The 18,766-nt window shown below is 46.7% G+C and overlaps 2 protein-coding genes across 4 annotated transcripts in view; one reads left to right on the top strand and one right to left on the bottom strand.

Moving 5' to 3' along the window:
• DHX32 (DEAH-box helicase 32 (putative)) overlaps positions 1 to 1,425 on the top strand; it is a 56,067-nt gene extending 54,642 nt beyond the window's left edge. For both annotated transcript variants that reach the window (XM_055424415.2, XM_055424417.2), the window contains one exon: positions 906 to 1,425. In XM_055424415.2, the coding sequence (XP_055280390.1) occupies positions 906 to 1,074 (169 nt within the window). In that variant the 3' untranslated portion in view covers positions 1,075 to 1,425. The remainder of the gene's footprint in view (positions 1 to 905) is intronic.
• Positions 1,207 to 18,553, bottom strand: BCCIP (BRCA2 and CDKN1A interacting protein). Of its 2 annotated transcripts, XM_055424418.2 has the most exons (8): positions 18,391 to 18,553; positions 9,676 to 9,750; positions 8,934 to 9,014; positions 5,814 to 5,903; positions 4,548 to 4,735; positions 2,966 to 3,140; positions 1,822 to 1,926; positions 1,207 to 1,659 (listed from the first exon to the last, which is right to left on the bottom strand). In XM_055424418.2, the coding sequence occupies exons 1-8, from the start codon at positions 18,526 to 18,528 to the stop codon at positions 1,489 to 1,491; spliced, it is 1,023 nt and encodes a 340-aa protein (XP_055280393.2). In that variant the 5' UTR covers positions 18,529 to 18,553; the 3' UTR covers positions 1,207 to 1,488. The 2 variants fall into 2 exon arrangements, with proteins under 2 accessions (XP_055280393.2, XP_055280394.2); XM_055424419.2 differs by lacking the exon at positions 1,822 to 1,926 and having other exon boundaries at positions 18,391 to 18,551.
• Positions 18,554 to 18,766: the final 213 nt, after the last annotated feature.

The raw sequence follows: 18,766 nt of genomic DNA, 5'->3' as shown, positions 1-18,766 counted from the left end.
TTACGTTTTCTGTATAAGCAGCTTATACTATTGCTAATCTAAATTTGTGTGGAGCACAGCTATTAAAGGCAGGTCTCTGTAGATGACTAAGAAAGGCCCGTGCCTCACGTTACAGCAGAGAGAGAATAGTCTAGAAACACAGGGCAAAGCATGGCACAGTGAAGAGACACAGAGCCAGCAGGTGCAGAGCTTGCAGAGCAGTGAGCCTGGCCACCTCTCATGACAGGTGATCCACTGAGACTGGAGCAAGCGGGGAAGGGAAGGATGGAGGTGAGGCTGAGAGCAGGCAGGTACAAAAAGCGGAGGGCTTACGGACCACAGAGGGAGTTTGGAGTTGATCCTAAGTGCGGTATAAGAAGGTTGGAGGGTTTTAAGCCAGAGGAGCGTCTTCCGTCGGGAAGATCGCTGGCTGCGCAGTGAACGGCCTGCAGGGAGAGCAGTGAGGATGGACTGTCTCGCAGCCACCGCAGGTGCGGGCCCACTGGGAAGACGCCACTCCCGCTTGGGCAGCTGATCTTTCCAGGCAGGAGCTGGGAGCAACTACAGGTGTGTCCAGCTTCGGCAGCTACATACTGTGCTGCTGGTAAGAGATGCAAAAACACTCCCTCTCTCATGCACCCAGAGTTCTCCCATGCACCTGATCTGACCTGCTGCAGAACTGTGAAGGCCTTGGGGGAAATACCAGTCTCCCCGGTGGCTAGAGTGAGAGAGAACCCAGCTTCTCCTAGAAATGCAGCTGGATTGGTCCTACGCAAACCACAAAGCACTCATTCTACAAAGGCAGACTGAGCCGCTGAGAAGTTCAAACTAATCAAGATTCTGGAGGCAGATTCTCCAGGCCTGGGAAGGGTCAGTAATGTTTGTTTGGTAATCTCTCACCACTAATAATTTTTTGTTTTAAACAGATTTATGCAACTGGCACCACAATACTATTTCAGTAATCTGCCTCCCAGTGAAAGTAAGGATATTCTACAGCAAGTCATGGATCACCTATCCCCTATTTCGACAACGAAAAAGGAGCAGGTGTGTGATAAGTGCCCTGAAACTACTGAACAGAGATGCACTGTGCAGTGATGCTGCAGAGCGTCCACACAAAGCCTGATGTGCAATAACTGTCCCAAAGGCGGCGCGGCAGCTGGCCCAATGGGGCAGCACGGACGTGGTGTCACAGCCCACACAGAGTCCTGAAAGGAAGAACACTCTGTATGTTATTTAAAAACTAAAAATAGAAGTTTTTATTGAGTTCTTTAAATTACTACCCCATGTTTTTCTTCTTACTGGAAAAGTTTTTAATCAACCGTTCTTAATTTGACCAAAATTTTAAAATGGCAAAGATATTTTGTAAATGTGTCAGAGACACAGGTGACAGAACCCTACTTTTTGTAGAGGACCTTCATCTGAATAAAGTCATGAGTTTTTCAGTAAGCCTCCACCAAGTCTTCTGGTAACTGTGCAGAAGCCAGCCCACCACGGTCCATGGGAGATGGGTTAGACAGACAGATGTTCTTTAAGTTTTTCCATGATTTCATTCATTTTGTCAACTGGAATTAACATCACAGTTCGTAGGGGCTTCATTGGTACATCATCAAAGGACCATCGGCCTCCCAGACACGAGTCGCTCTCCTCCTGCACTGAGTAGTTGAACTTCAGGATTGCCTTCTAAACCAAAGAACCATAAATTTAAAATTCACACAAAACTCATTTAATCAATAACAAGAAATACAATAGTGTGGCAAATGTAAGAAGGCTGACAGTTAAAAGGAAGCTCAAATGGGACAGTCAGGCAGACGTTACAAAGCACTCCCCAAGGAGGTTTCTAACCTGCAGGAAGAGTGTGGGTAGACGCGTCCTACTTCTAAGAGGTGAACAAGCAGCTGAGTGATGACACTCTGGCTTCCCTCGTGGCTCAGAGGATAAAGAATCTGCCTGCAGTGTAGGAGACTTGGGTTCGATTCCTGGGTTGGGAAGATCCCTTGGAGAAGGGAATGGCAACCCACTCCAGAATTCTTGCCTGGAAAACCCCATGGACAGAGGAGCCTGGAGGGCTACAGTCCCATAGAGCCGGACACAACTGAGCAACTCACACTTTCACCTTTGTAATTCTGAAGTCACTCATATTCACAAGCCCATTTGATTTTCAAAATAATCTTGGGATATACAAGTGAAATTAAGACTCATAACATTTGACAGTTAAAGAGAAGAACCGTGAGGCTAGTCTTACCACTGTCCCCACTGCTTCCTTCGCATAAAGCTTCCTGTGAGGACAGTAAGTCCGCATGACCAACCCATCTTAAAACACCCGCACATTTGTCCCTAACACGGCCTACCTCACGTGCTGAGGCCCACATTTTAAACAATTTTCACTTATTTACTTCCTGAAAAACAAGGACAGACAGAGCTGAATCTATAGTGCTTTTGTCTTCAGTGGGCGCCTTTTAAAATAAGTGATGTCATCCAAACCAGGAAAATCTGTCCTCCTCAGAGACTAACATTTTTGAGGGGCAGGCAGCATGAGGAAGTACACGCTCTGGCATCTGGCTGTCCATCACGGGCACAAGCTTCCAGGGAGAGTCCCGCCAGGGGCATGGCCTCTAGATCCTAGGGCACGGGGCGGCGAGGGAGCCAGCAGTGGGGGCGCAGGGCCCAGCCCACCGTCCACACCCACCAGGCAGCGGCTCCACGTCCCCACCTGTGCACCCAGGCTAACGCCCACCTCCCAGAGCGGCATGAAAACAGAGATCTCAGAGTAAGCACACTGTGAATGCCCAACCATCAGCTTGATCGGCTTGATAATCACCTCCTTCCTGCTCTGTTATTAGCCCCAAGGCGCTGTAGACACGGAGGTTTAAAAACAGAAGGGCCACACTTAAACTTTGGCATAAAGTCAGAGAGCAAGAAATCCTGATTATTATTAAGAAAATCCTTATTTACTTTTAAACAAAGAGATGGAACAGGACAGTCTTACCTCGTAGAAAAATTCTTCTTCTGCATTTGCAAACATTAACTCATCTTTCTTTTGGTTGCTCCGTTTCTTTTTGGAATTGCTTTTTCCTGCTTCCACAAACGTCTTGCTAATCAGAAGGTAGAAGTAACACTTCCCACATGGCTTGTTAGTTTTGTGTGCCTCTGCTAGTTCTTTCCTACAAGGTACAAACACACAGAGACACAAGGTTTGCCTGCTGGATCAGATAAGATCCATGGACAAACCAGCGCACAGAGAAAACCACTGGGACCTCTTCATGGAGTTCTGTGGTGACACAGCCTTAACGGACAGACATTAGATCTGGATGCTGCTAAAGCAGCCAGATGCACTTCAGCTGATTATGACAGCGCCTTTTATGATAAATGGTATGGTGACTCGCAGATTAACGCTCTGAGTTGTAGATACACAGCAACTTAACAGATGAGTCTCAAGTTCATACACCATCACTGCTCTGTTAAAAATACCTAAGAATCTGGATTTTCTAAAACATTTAATTGAAACACACAAGGGTACACGGCCACGACCGATGCCATCAGAGCAGGTGACCTCTACAGTCTTCACTCACTGGCACCTGGGACTTACTTCTGGCCTGCCAGAAATGGCCAGACAGATGCCCTGAACTACCAGGTCAATGCAACAGCAATGAAACCTTAACTTTTTCCTTCCTTCCTTTAAATCATACATAACCCCATCTGTCTGGCTAAACAAAAATGTAAAGAAACTCAAAACAACCCACATCGGCTTTCTTTCACAGGATCTGGAGAAAACTGATCCTCCTATGAAATCAAACTAATATATGAGCTCCAGCATCAGAAAAAAGACAAGTCAGAACAAACAGGCAGGCACCACAAGTAGTGTGAGTAGCAGCTGAGGGGTGGGGCAAGGGAGAAAGAGCCAAACTAAAAAGCAGCTGTGTAAAGGCAGATGGGGAACCAAGAGGTTCAAACTACAGTCACATTTGCACCAGCTATTTCCAGGGAGACCACAAAGACGCACCCTGACCTCTGAGAAATAATACTCTGTAAAGCCCGGATGTCCACCTGTAATTTCATCCTCCTCTATGTCAAAGCACAGGCAATATCAATTCCTACCTCTTCGTATATTTAAAATATTCTTGTAAACTTAAAGCTCCTGCATTAAAGCAAAACAATAACAAGCCCTGAGAAGCCCGAGAGGCAGTATCAGGGCCATGGTTGCATTCGTCACAGAATATCCCAATGGAATTCAGGAATTTTACTGTTTTGTTACTGTAATTATTTACATTTCATTCGTGTAACAGAAATCCTATCTCTGAAGCAGGTGAAAAACTTCCGTCAAATGGGCGTTAAAGTGTATATGAAACTCTTTATTTGTATACCATTTAAATTTTTACGATTATTAAGACTACTGTCACAACAGTCCTAAGGAATTAAAACTCTATTAAAAAGCCTACTATTAGTAACGCATACATCTCTCGGGCATTCCCCCCGCATGTGCTTAAACCAACATATTCCATTGGAGTCATGTTTCTGACTCTGCTTGGGGGAGTGCCACCTATTGAAAGGCTTTCTCCAAGGTCTCTTACTGAAGCTGCTGGTGCATGGGCAGTGCGATCTGTGGAGGAACGTTAATGAATCTCTCACTCAGCAGAAAGCCCACAGGCCTGGCGGTGTCATTGAAAAGCCTGTCCAGCTGCTCAACCATGCTCTTCTCACAATTCTTCTCACAGAGGCGCAGAATCAACTCCTTAATTTGCTCAGCACAAGGGGTACCCTAGAAAGCAAAGAGAAGGCTCACTCTTTATCACAGGCCATCACCCACAGGAGAAAACATAAAAGTGAGAGCTATCACTTTTTAGTATCTTATAGATAAGTGTGGTTTCCTGCCAAAGCCTTTAAAAAAAACCTTACAAGTCTTTGGGTTTCCCTGATAGGTCAGTTGGTAAAGAATCCACCTGCAATGCAGGAGACCCCAATTCAATTCCTGGGTCGGGAAGATCCACTGGAGAAGGGATAGGATACCCACTCCAGTATTTAGGCTTCCCTTGTGACTCAGCTGATGAATCTGCCCACAATGCGGGAGACCTGGGTTTGATCCCTGGGTTGGGAAGATTTCCCTGGAGAAGGGAAAGGCTACCCACTCCAGGATTCTGACCTGGAGAAGTCCACGGACTGTATAGTCCATGGGGTCACAAAGAGTCAGACACGACTGAGCGACTTTCACTTTACAAGTCTTCAGTGTTGATTATTTTTCTAAAGTAACTACACCTGGTTATTTACTAGCCCATACTCAGTGGTCAGAGAAGGTTATACTAACTCAGACATACTGGGAAAGAAACTCTAGTCCGTCTCATAAGATAAAAGTATCTGAAAAGTTCACAAAAATTAAGATAAAGTATAGCCTGCATCTTATTCTAAGGGGGGTAAATCCCCTGGATATTTTTAACTAGAACCCATCAATGAGTCAATAAAAATGAATGAAAATACAAATAAATGTGAGTGTCCTCAATTTCAGGGAGCAATGAAGACTCAGAATCAAAGAAAACAGCTGCAGCAGAGACAGCAAAAACAGCTGTGTCCACACCACCATCAGAAAACTCGTTCTTCAAAACTCAGGGGACAATTCTCTGTGACACAGGCAGTAAATGACTTTAACTGGGCACAGATTATTCAGAGAAAAATGCCGTCATATTGAAAAAGGGCTACAGTGAGATTTCACAAGAGCACATGTCCTTATACTTTAGTATCTTTGTCTGATGTAAAACACACTTTCAGCAAGGATTAAACAGAATTAACTTTTTAGGTTCTGGCCTAAGGAATAACCACTCTAACGGCCACCCAATGAAACCAACCTTTCTTTCAGTTAAATTTAAAAGACTTATGAAACCAAAAATCTCGTCTTCATCCACATCGTCATCGCTGTCTTCTGAAACATCCGTTTGCTGTTTCAAAAAGAAAAAAAATACTCATTTTACCTTTGGTTGAGAAGTGCAGTACAAAGTCTTGGAATCGAGGCGGCATTTATCTCTTCACGTTTCAAATGAAAACTGTTTCACTGTCACAGTCTTAGCAGAGCCTCATGGACTACACCTGTGTGGCCCTGCTCCCATCACTTCGCCCCCGACGCTGTCCTCTGCTACAGGCTGGATGATCTCTTTCTGCTCTCAGCATCTTTCCTGACTCTTAAGACGTGCTGCTCCATGTATTGAGTCCAGAACAGAGAGGCCCTCACTACGGAAACCGTTTTGGTCTTTCCTCAGTGCTGCTGGAGGCGCCCAGGCTTGTCTGTGCGTCCACACACTGTCCCACCCGAAACCCACGCTTCCAGAGCACTGGCCAGTCATGACCGCAGGGGAAGACGAGCAATGCCCCGCGCGCGGGCAGGAGAGGAGGAGAGGGCGAGAGGGGAAGCGAGAAACTGCAAACGCAGCACCAAGAGCGGAGCACGTGACTCCCGAGTCAGCCTACCCTCTCGGGTTTTGACCTCCTGCCTCGGCTCCACTCGCCGCACTGGCCACACTGTCCTTCATCTGCTGCTTGTACGCTCGTCCAAGCTATAAACTCCTGCCGCGGCTTCCCCAGTCCCCAGCACAGAGTTTGGCACAGACTTAAGTCCTCAGGGAAGATGTGCTGAATGAATTAAATGAGGCTGCTGTTCTTCCCCCAAAGGACAGCAGGGACCCAGGCTTGCCCTGAGTGTCCCTGAACATGTTCGGTGGGAAGGGGTCCCAGCACCGCTGCTCAGCCAGGCATAGGAGCAGTCGGCGGTGCCAGGGCACCTCCTGCGGCCAGGGCCTCAGCAGGAACAGAGAGCAGAGTGGAACTGCCTGCAGGGGCCAAGTCAAAGTGGACAGAGCTGCAGGGGGGCCTGGCACCTGGGGACAGTGAGGGGGCATGGCTCCTGGATCTGAGCTGACCATGCCACTGAGGGGACCTCAGGCAAGCGGGCGACCAGGCTCTACAACAAAACACATCTACTGAACACGGAAGGGTAGGGTGGCTCAGGCAAGGCGGCTAAGGCCTAGGTCACCAAAACGAATGATGTGCCAAGGTGAGGGAAGCCTTAGGCTCAACAAAACAAGAGGTGCAAAGGAGAAAATGAGAAGGCAGCTCAGGAGACCACCAGTCCCAGGCACGCCTGCTCTTGGAGTACAGGGGAAAGAAGCAGAGGGAGATGTGCTGTGTTGACCCACCCAGGCCCCCTGAGAGCAACAGCAGACAGTGGACCTAGCCACTGTGACAAAGCCCGTGTGGTACCGACAGGCCGACGGCAGGGAGTGTGAATGAAAACGGCTCCCTCGGGGCAAAGCCCGCCAAAGGCTTGTTGCTCAAAAAGCCACAAGTACTCTGGAACACGCTCAGCCCTCCTCCTTGACAGGCCGTCGGGCATCTAGGCAGCAGCATGGGGTCTGCCGGTCACCACATCCCAGCCTCGTCACCACCACCTGCCTCCCCCGCAGGATTCGCCCTGCCTGACCCGAGTCCGGCCTCCTCCCAGCCCACACCTTACCTCTCCCGAGCCTCTTGGGCCCTGAGTCTCCAGCTGAGCAGGCACGTGCGGTCTGCACAGCCCACCCCTTCCCTCCACAACCCTCGAAAATGCCTTCTCAAACAGTCCAAATCCCCCCACTTCCACAGGGTGCAGAAAGTTCCAGCAGTCCCTGTCTTCGGAAGGAGAAGTCTGGTCCCTGGAACACCTCAGGTGTCTCTGTTGGAGCCCAGGAAGCCATGACTGTACTTTAGATTTATTTGTGTAATTATTCAATTAAAGGATGAATCCGCCAACCAGAGAATAAACTTTTTCAAAAATAAATGACCGCTTCTCATTGGTGTCCCTCAGGTCTCAGGACACTCATCAGCGAGAGCTCACATCTATCTGCTGACAGAGCAGGTGGCCTGCTTCTGTCCACTGAGCCTGTGAGAGGATGCCTCAGGGGGGTCACTCCTTTCGTTCTCCTGATACTGCATGGCTGAGGTTCTGAATGCTGGCCGCAGGACCCCATCAGTTTCAGGACGTCAGGAGAGTTGGGAGTAAAAGCCAGATTGAGGTGTTTGGTCTTCGGGAAGAGAGGAGGTGGAAATTGACGTAGGATATTTTTCAAGAATTTTGGTTTTGAAAACAAAGTGAGATGGCAGACACTGATGCTGTTAGAGTGGAACCTTAGACTGGGTGGAACGGTTTTGCTTTTTTACAGTAAACTAGACAATAGGTGCAGGGGATAGAAAAAAGACCTGATGCAGATGGCTGCACGTACAGAGCCCGTGCCAGTACCAGAGCCGGTGTACACAGCTTATCCTGGGCACCCACTGCTCTGAAGGAACAGCAGCACCATCGCACGGACAGAGAGCCACGTGGATGTAAGTGCAGGTCACTGGGCAGACCACCATCCACAGGTGGGCCCAATCCCTTCTCGATCCCACATTCTCTTCTGACACTGACCGGGACACTCCTCCCACCGAGGGGTCTGTGCGCCCTCCCCCTGAACCTTCACGGACTTTCACAATCTCAACCCCTCTCACAACTCCAGTGACCATTTATCTGCTGAAAACACCCCAGACGCCAGCTGCTGCCCCACCACTCACTTGCATGTATCACACGCAAATCAAATGCAAGACGTACAAACCCAGTCATGTTCCCTTCCTGACCTGATCCTCCGCCACGCTTGGACTGTGGTTCTCCAGACAGACCCTGCGGAATCCTCTTCGACTCCTTTCCCCTCTCTCAGACCCAGTCACTCACTAAGCCCTGCTGCATTTCACCTTCCCAGCCTCTTCTGAATCAGCCTACTTCTCTCCCTACCACCCACGCCACTGCCTGGATCACTGCATTTACTGACCCTGGACTGCTGAGATGATGGCGTGCCAGCCAGTAAAGCTTTCCAGTCTGAGCTTCTGGCCTGTGTGCTGTAAACTGGAAGGAACGTAGGATACAGAGCTAATTTAATCAGAATAAACACCACTGTCCTGCTTACCTTAATCACACTCCCGACATGGTTCTGTTGAATTAAGAGATCTGTGAGTTCTGCAGTGTTCACAGGGGCTTTTAGGAAAAGCTGAGAGAGAAAAAAAATTATTTTAAATTAAAATCGAAGAATGGTTTCTAATAAAACTTCTCATTTTCATATGCAAATAAAAAGTGAAATTTCAAATGATTCGACCAGAAGATGACCCAGAAAAGCAACCCAAAAGGAAAGAAAAAGCTGAAGAGAAAGAAGTCAAGGCACAGAGATGTGAGAAGAGGCAGTTGGTGGTCATTCAGGAGGTGCTGGGGAGGGTCAAGGATAGGGAGCAGAGAGGGGAGCGGGGACATCGGGCCACAGACCCTGGAGGCTCTGACGGGCCTCTGCTGCCTGTGACACCAAATGGCAGAGCACTGAAACGGGGATTACGTGAGAATTCCTCCAACCCCATAAAGTTGAGAAATGAATTCAAGAAAAGCTGAATCACAGCACAAGTAATTAAAAGATGACAGGGAGGGCATTTCAGAACACAGAATACTTAAATATGTTTATCAAAGGGAGAGGTCTGGGAGCAGAGGCTCAAACAGGGGAGTAAGCCCTGGAAAAGGAAAAAAGCATTCTTCCCTCCTGGCAAGGAAGGAAGGCAGGAATGGGAATTCTAAAAGAGAAAAACTGAAATCTGAGGGAACTTATATTGAATGGCCTGGAATTTCTCAGAAGAGCAGACTCATGTGTACGGAATAAAAGACCATACCTGCTGTAGTAACTTCTTAATTCCGTCATAATCGTTATCTGAGATAGAATAAGCTTCAAATTCAATATTCACTTCCTGTAAATGACACACAAAATAAGTCACCATACGTAACTCACTAAGACAATTCAGGCATTATTTTCCATTTGCCCATTTTTCTTTTCCCTCTACCCGCCCACCCCCCATTCTTTTTGGCTCTATCTCCATCTACAGAACACGCCAGCAAAAGGACGAGAAGATGTTATCAGAACTATAACCATCTAGGCTTCAGAATAAAGAGCAAACATCGACAAGACTGCCATCTGCACAGATGACAGAGCACCTTCACACCATCTCCTCATCTGAAACCAAAGTCTGAGCATAACAGAGCACTCACAGTGACATGGTTTTAATGCAGAGAAAGTCTGCTCTGGGTAAAGCAAAGGAGAAGCTCTTACCTGATGGCAGTAAGTGTGAGCAAAGAAAAAACACTCCAAAAGTCCCTGGCATTGCCTGGAGCTTGATTCAGCCCATGGATACAAGGCCAGGCTTCATTCACTGGGCAAATGTTTACTGAGTCCACTCTGCCCCAAGCACTGTGATAGGCACTCAAGATGAAAGGCAGACATGAAGGATCACACCCTCCTGGAGCTTACAGTTTAGGTGTGAACACAGACGTTAAAGAAATAGTCATGGAAATAAATAGAAGATTACAACTTTGTAGGCTACAAAACAGGTGAATGGGGCTATAAGAAAAAGAAATAGGGAGTCAGAAATTCAGGAAAGGCTTCCCTTAGAGAAGTGACAATTGAGCTGGGAACTAAGGACTAGTAAAAAGAATTCCAGGCATAGGGAACAGCACATACTAAGGCCCTGAGGCAGGAGAAAACATGCTGAGTACAAGTAGCCAAAAGGTCTGTGCAGCTAGGCAAAAGGATCTCTCGCCATGAAACAACAGACTCTAAGAAGCAACACCACTGAAATATTCCATAAATAAACAAAAGGATTACTTCATTGCAAAAACAAAATCTTAAATGTTTTTAAGTACTAAATAAGATCAGCCTTTGAGGATCCTAAATCATGCATTACTAGTATTACTATTATTGCTGGAGGGTAAATTCTTACAAGCAGTATCACTGAATCAGAGGATTTACATATTTTAAGCTTTGATTTTGTCAAACAGCCCCCCCTTCAAAAAGGTTTCATCAATTTATCATCCTACCAACACTACATGCAAGCACCTAGTTTCTTACACTATCATCAGTGATGGCTACAATACAAATTTTCAATCACTGGTAGCCTGATTATCCATGTTAACGCAAGTACTGATTTCTACAACCCAAAGTTAGCTAAACAGCCAGTTCAGTTCAGTTCAGTTCAGCTCAGTCGTGTCCGACTCTCCGCGACCCCATGAATCACAGCACGCCAGGCCTCCCTGTCCATCACCAACTCCCGGAGTACACTCAAACTCATGTCCACAGAGTCAGTGATGCCATCCAGCCATCTCATTCTCCGTCATCCCCTTCTCCTCCCGCCCCCAACCTTTCCCAGCATCAGAGTCTTTTCCAGTGAGTCAACTCGTCGCATGAGGTGGCCAAAGTATTGCAATTTCAGCTTTAGCGTCAGTCCTTCCAATGAACACCCAGGATCGATCTCCTTTAGAATGGACTGGTTGGATCTCCTTGCAGTATAAGGGACTCTCAAGAGTCTTCTCCAACACCACAGTTCAAAAGCATCAATTCTTCAGAGATCAGCTTTCTTCACAGTCCAACTCTCACATCCATACATGACCACGGGAAAAACCATAGCCTTGACTAGACGGACCTTGGTTGGCAAAGTAATGTCTCTGCTTTTCAATATACTATCAAGGTTGGTCATAACTTTCCTTCCAAGGAGCAAGCGTCTTTTAATTTCATGGCTGCAATCAGCATCTGCAGTGATTTTGGAGCCCAAAAAAACAAAGTCTGACACTGATTCCACTGTTTTTCCATCTATTTCCCATGAAGTGATGGGACCAGATGCCATGATCTTTGTTTTCTGAATGTTGAGCTTCAAGCCAAACTTTTCACTCTCCTCTTTCACTTTCATCAAGAGGCTTTTGAGTTCCTCTTCACTTTCTGCCATAAGGGTAGTGTCATCTGCATATCTGAGGTTATTGCTATTTCTCCCAGCAATGTTGATTCCAGCTTGTGCTTCTTCCAGCCCAGCGTTCCTCATGATGTACTCTGCATATAAGTTAAATAAGCAAGGTGACAATATACAACCTTGACGTACACCTTTTCCTATTTGGAACCAGTCTGTTGTTCCATGTACAGTTCTAACTGTTGCTTCCTGACCTGCATACAGGTTTCTCAAGAGGCAGGTCAGGTGGTCTGGGATTCCCATCTCTTTCAGAATGTTCCACAGTTTATTGTGATCGACACAGTGAAAGGCTTTGGCATAGTCAATGAAGCAGAAATAGATGTTTTTCTGAAACTCTCTTGCTTTCTCCATGATCCAGCGGATGTTGGCAATTTGATCTCTGGTGCCTCTGCCTTTTCTAAAACCTGCTTAAACATCTGGGAGTTCACGGTTTACATACTGCTGAAGCCTGGCTTGGAGAATTTTGAGCATGACTTTACTAGCATGTGAGATGAGTGCAATTGTGCGGTAGTTTGAACATTCTTTGGCATTGCCTTTCTTTGGGATTGGAATGAAGACTGACCTCTTCCAGTCCTGTGGCCACTGCTGAGTTTTCCAAATCTGCTGGCATATTGAGTGCAGCACTTTCACAGCATCATCTTTCAAGACTTGAAATAGCTCAACTGGAATTCCGTCACCTCCACTAGCTTTGTTCGTAGTGATGCTTTCTAAGGCCCACTTGACTTCACAAACAGCCAGTTAGAAGTTCTAAATAAAAAATGGTGAGACCACATTCAAGGAAGGGGCCAAAGTAAAGAGCTGTTTTGTAGGGGAAAGCTCTGTTCCATGGAGCTTTATCACATTATTGGCCAGAGATGTATTAATACATCTTTTGTTACCTGAAGATTATTGACTGAAGCTGTTTCAATATTCACTTACAAAACTGCAAGCCACAGGTGTTAGTTTCTGCAAAAATCCCCCAGTCAGTAACAAGTTGTTATGTACCCGCTGCCATAACCACAGGCCTCACCCTGCACCCTCACTTCCCCCACTCATGTTCATCTCCCCATCACTCTCTTCCTTATTCTGATCCTGCCATACCAGCTGTCTCAGTCCAAGAACCATTAGAACTTTGGATTTTCTTACAAATGAAACGGGAACCCACTGGGGTAGTCAGAGCAAGGAAGGGAGAACAGAGCTACATTTTTTTTTTTTCTGGCCATGCCACGCAGCACAGAGATCTTAGTTCTGCAACCGGGGATCAAACCCAGGTCCCATGCAGAAGTTCTGGAACCAGGGATCAAACCCAGGTCCCATGCAGTGGAAGGGTAGTCTCAACCGAGACAGTCAGGAAAGTCCCCAGACCTATATTTTTAAAAGATCTCTCTGCTGTGAGTGGAGGAGAAATTGGAGGTTACAAGAATGGGGAAAGGCAAGCCAGTTAAAACGTACTACAGAAATCCAGTCAAGAGACCATGGAAGAGTGGCCTGTGACCAGCACAGAATCACTGATGAGAAATGTCTGGCTACTGATGGCAGAGCCAACAAGATTTTGAGGAAAAGGGAGGAATTAAATTTAACTTTCAGGTTTTGAACTTGAGCAGCTCGTGAATTTGGGGACCATTTATGAAAGCAGATAAGTTAGGGGGGTGCCAGGTGAAAAAGAACCAGGAATAGCTTTCCTGACATAAGAGAAGCCATTCTGGCCTTATCCATTTCGTATTCTAAGCCTTGCCACAGTGCTTGCCCTCAAACAGGTCTCAGTAATTAATTATCTGAAGGATACAGAGGAACAGAGAAAAGGTAATTAAACAACAGTGTGGTGATAAAAGTCCCAGTTCCTCCTCAAAGGATAAACATAATAATATCTGAGCTCTGCAGGAACTAAGGTCCCCACAAGGTGGAAGATGGAATAAAGATGGTGACCCTTCCGACTTCAATTAACCAAAGCTGGGGCTCGATCAACCTTTGCCTCAAGTTTATGCTTAATTCTCCTCTGCTTAAGCACATTCATGAATATACATGTACCCTTAACTTAAAAAAAAAAAGTTCTTTTCATTATAGGGGATTGAAATGCAAAAGTAGGAAGTCAAGAGATAGTAACTCGGAGGTTTGGCCTCAGAGTACAAAATGAAGTAGAGCAAAGGCTAACAGAGTTTTGTCAAGAGAACACATTGGTCACAGCAAACCCCCTCTTCCAATAACACAAGAGATGACTCTACACATGGACGTCACCAGATGGTGAATATAGAAATCAGATTAATTATATGATTTGCAGTCAAAGATGGAAAAGCTCTATACAGTCATCAAAAACAAAACTTGGAACTGACTGTGGCTCAGACGATGAGCTCTTTAGTGCAAAATTCAGGCTTAAATTGAAGAAAAGTAGGGGAAAGCCCTAGGCCATTCAGCTATGACTTAAATCCCTTATACAGTGGAAGTGACAAATAGATTCAAGGGATTAGAGCTGGTAGACAGAATGCCTGAAGAACTATGGATGGAGGTTCAGAACACTGTACAGGAAGCAGTGACCAAAACCAACCCAAAGAAAAGAAATGCAATCAGGCAAAGTGGTTGTCTGAGGAGGCTTTATAAATAGCTGAGCAAAGAAGTGAAAGGAAATGGAAAAAAGGAGACAAAAGGACAAATAAGAAAGCCTTCTTAAGGGAACAATACTAAGAAACAGAGGAAAACAACAGAATAGGAAAGACTGGAGATCTCATCAAGAAAACTGGAGATATCTAGGGGATGTTTCATGCAAGGACAGGCAGGATAAAGGACAGAAAAGGTATGGACCTAACAGAAGCAGAAGAGATTAAGAAGAGGTGGCAAGAATACACAGAACTACACAAAAAAGGTCTTCATGATCCAGATAACCACAATGGTGTGATCACTCACCTAGAGACAGACATCCAAGTGGGCCTTAGGAAGCATCACTATGAACAAAGCTAGTGGAGGTGATGGAATTCCAACTGAGCTATTCCAAATCCTAAAAGATGAGGCGGTTGAAGTGCTGCACTCAATATGTCAGCAAATTTGGAAAACTCAGCAGTGGTCACAGGACTGGAAAAGGTCAGTGTTCATTCCAACCCCAAAGAAGGGCAAAGCCAAAGAATGCTCAAACTATCATACAACTGTGCTCATTTCACATGCTAGCAAGACTATGCTCAAAATCCTTCAAGCAAGGCTTGTACGTGAACTGAGACCTTTGAGATGCACAGGCTGGGTTTAGAAAAAGAAGAACCAGAGATCAAACTGTCACCATTCATTGGCACAGAGAAAGCAAGGGAATTCTCAAAAAACATCTACTTCTGCTTCATCGACTATGCTAAAGACTTTGACTATATGGATCACAACAAACTGTAGAACATTGTTAAAGAGATGGAGCTACCAGACCACCTTACCTGTCTTCTGAGAAACCTGTATGCTGGTCAAGAAGCAACAGTTAGAACTGGACTTGGAACAACAGGTTGGCTCAAAATTGGGAAAGGGTTTGTCAAGGCTGTATACTGTCACCTTGTTTATTAAACTTCTACAAAGAGAACAGCATTCGAAATGCCAGGCTGAATGACTCCCAAGCTGGAATCAAGACTGTAAGAAGAAATATCAACAACCTCAGATATGCAGATGATATCACTCTAATTGCAGAAAGAGAAAAAAAACTGAAGAGCCTCTTGATGAGGGTGAGAGAGGAGAGTGAAAAAGCTGGCTTAAACTCAACATTAAGAGAAACTAAGATCATGACATCCAGTCCAATCACTTCATGGCAAAGAGAGGGAGGGAAAGTAAAAACAGTGACAGATTTTTATTTTCTTGGGCCCCCAAATCACTGCGGACAGTAACTGCAGCCATGAAACTGAAAGATGGTTGCTCCTTGGAAGGAAACCTATGACAAACCTAGATAGCATATTAAAAAGCAGAGACATCACTATTCCGACAAAGGTCTGTCTAGTCAAAGCTATGTCAACAGTTATGTATGGATGTGAGAGTTGGAACATAAAAAAGGCTGAGCACTGAAGAACTGATGCCTTTGAATTGTGCTACTGAAGACTCCTGAGAGTTTCCTGGACTGCAGGCAGATCAAACCAGTCAATCGTAAAGGAAATCAACTCTGAATATTCAACGAATAACTGATGATGAAGTTAAAGCTCCAATACTCTGGCCACCTGATGCGAAGAGCCAACTCACTGGAAAAGACCCTGATGCTGGGAAAGACACAGGGTAAGAAGAGAAGGGGGAGACAGAGGATGAAACTGTTAGGTAGGAAGTTAGGCAGGAGCAGCAAAGGGTGGCCTAACCAAAAAGGACGTGCGCTGACCTCTAAACCCCATCCCAGACATGCCTAGAGAAGCTCACAGATACGCTACAAAATAACCACGGAGACTTTTCCAACTCCTGCACAGATACCCTAGGCACACAGTGGATAGAAACCAACCACAGGGGCTTCCTCAACAAACCTTAGGCAGCTAGGAGCCCATTAAGGGTCCGTCAGCATCCTGCACATGTATACACCTGATTACAACAGACTGAACTACGGGAAGAGAGGCACAGCAGAGCCTGCTGTCAAGCAGCTGTCAATCAGTCTTGAGCGTACGCCCATCTGCATTCCATTTCTCAATTGGTGATGGGCACAAGCCCTATTTTGCACATTGCACAACAGAAAGGAGGAGACGGGAAGTAAAAAAGAGAGGAAAACCAGGAGGGATCATTACAGTAACTCCATTGGGGTAGGCCTGTTCCCATGCCTTGGGAGTGTCTATTTAATAAAAGATCTGTCTGCATGAGCTATAACTGAACTGTAACTTGTTTGTTGTTTTAAACCCGTTAGTCCATCATTCCAAATTTTTGTTGGCAATAAGACAAGAACTGAGGGAGAAAAATAAACCAACCTGACAGGATGGTTAGGTAGCATCGCCGAATCAATGGACATGAGTGTGAACAAACTCCAGGAGATAGTGAAGAACAGGGAAGCTTGGCATGCTGCAGTCCATAGGGTCACAGAGAGTTGGACAGGACTTAACGACTGAACAACAATCACAACTTAAAACCCCCTCAGTTTTGCTGTTTGGGGAGACACGGCTTTGGGAAAGACCCTCAGTGTTCTCCTTACTCGCTGCAAGAATAAATTCTTCCTTCTTCCAATCTCGGGCTTGGCTGTGTCTACAGGCTCTACACCCAAGAAGGGAACCCAGTTTTCGGGAAACATTTACAAATGGCAAAGACTAGGAGTAGGGGCATAAATTACCATTTTGGCTTTGGACATGTTAAGTTTGGAGTACCTATTAGGCATTCTAGGGTCTCAAGGATCATTCAGTCTTAATTACTCATTCAACAAATATTCCGTTCAGTTGCTCACTGTGTCCAACTCTTTGCAACTCCATGGACTGCAGCATGCCAGGCTTCCCTGTCCATCACCAACTCCCAGAGCTTATTCAAACTCATGTCCATTGAGTCGGTGATGCCACTCAACCATTTCATCCTGTCGTCCCCTTTTTTCCAATGAGTCAGTTCTTTGCATCAGGTGGCCAAAGTAATGGAGTTTCAGCTTCAGCATCAGTCCTTCCAATGAATATTCAGGACTGATTTCCTTTAGAATGGACTGGTAGGATCTCCTTGTTGTCGCAGCAAGAAGACTTTCAAGAGTCTCAAGAGTCTTCTCCAACACCACAATTCAAAAGCATCAATTCTTCCCTGCTCAGCTTTCTTTATGGTCCAGCTCTCACATCCATACATGACTACTGGAAAAACCATAGTTTTGACTAGATGGACGTTTGTTGGCAAAGTAATGCCTCTGACAGTCGTTCAGTCCTGCCCAACTCTTTGTGATCCCACGGACTGCAGCCCCACCAGACTCCTCTGTCCATGGAATTCCCCAGGCAAGGATACTGGAGTGGGGAGCCATTTCCTTCTTCAGGGGATCTTCCCGACCCAGGGATTGAACCCAGATCGCCTGCCCTGCAGGCAGATTCTTTACCGACTGAGCTTTGTTAGAAAAGTAACGTCTCTGCTTTATAACAAACAACAAACATTAAGTATCCCTACAGCCAGGCTCTATAGTAGGACCCACTTCTATGAGAACGTGTCACCAGGACTTGATTTGAAGGGAAGATACGTCGACTTAGCTGAGACTTGAACAACGGAGGGAAATCACTACAGAAATAATACAGGCGGCGCGAAGAGCTGAAGAGGAGGCGGGCCTCCGAGAAACGCGGCGGGGCCGCCGTGAGGGAGGCGGGTACCGCGACCCCCGGCACCGAGGCCGCGGGGAGGGCAGTGAATGGACTCCGGGCCTTGACGACCACGAGGACTTGTGGCTTCAGCCTGAGAACTGAACACTGCCACCGAGGAGGGTGGTGCGGCGACAGGAGGGCCCCGGGCCCCGCGCCGCCCCGGCCTGGGCAGGCCTTCTGAAAACACCTTTGTGGCTGCGTTGTGTCAAAGACCGACGTGGTGCCTGTGTGAGGGCCTTCCCTCACCTCCAGGTTCTGTTTCAAGACCCTCAGGTAGCGGGAAGCCGCCACTTCAGGCAGCTCACCCATTCACACGGCTTTTGCTGCCAAAAAGTTTACGTTTCTTTCCCCAGACAGAAGGTAAACCGGGGTCGCACGGGCGTCTCACCTCATTGACGACCTCGTCCTCTTCATCCTCTTCTTCGTCACTGTCGTCTTCGCCCTCCTCCACTTCGTCCTCCTCGTCCTCATTGCCCAGAGCAGGGGGCTCGGGGCTCACCGCCCGCCGCTTCGGCCGGGACGCCATGTTACCGGCGCCTCTGCGCCTGCGCAACCCCCGCGCGCCCGCCCTTCCGGATCCACCCATTCCAGCCGAGGGGGGACGGGTGGCAGGGCACGAAGACCTTCGGCGCGGAGTCGGCCTCGACCCCACAGCCGTGAAGTCCGAAAGTCAAGTCCAATTTGGGGGGTCCTATCTTGGCCTTTTCTTCCTCCTTCCATCGAGCTTCTCGTCTTTCCAAGTGTCTCCTCAACACCCCCCCCCG

Source organism: Moschus berezovskii, chromosome 12 (genome assembly GCF_049115385.1).
Source record: "Moschus berezovskii isolate FMDL1 chromosome 12, NW_MosBer_1.0, whole genome shotgun sequence".
NCBI classification, from domain to species: domain Eukaryota; kingdom Metazoa; phylum Chordata; class Mammalia; order Artiodactyla; family Moschidae; genus Moschus; species Moschus berezovskii.
The sequence above is the reverse complement of the archived record's forward strand: the minus strand, read 5'-3'. Positions and strand labels throughout refer to the sequence as shown.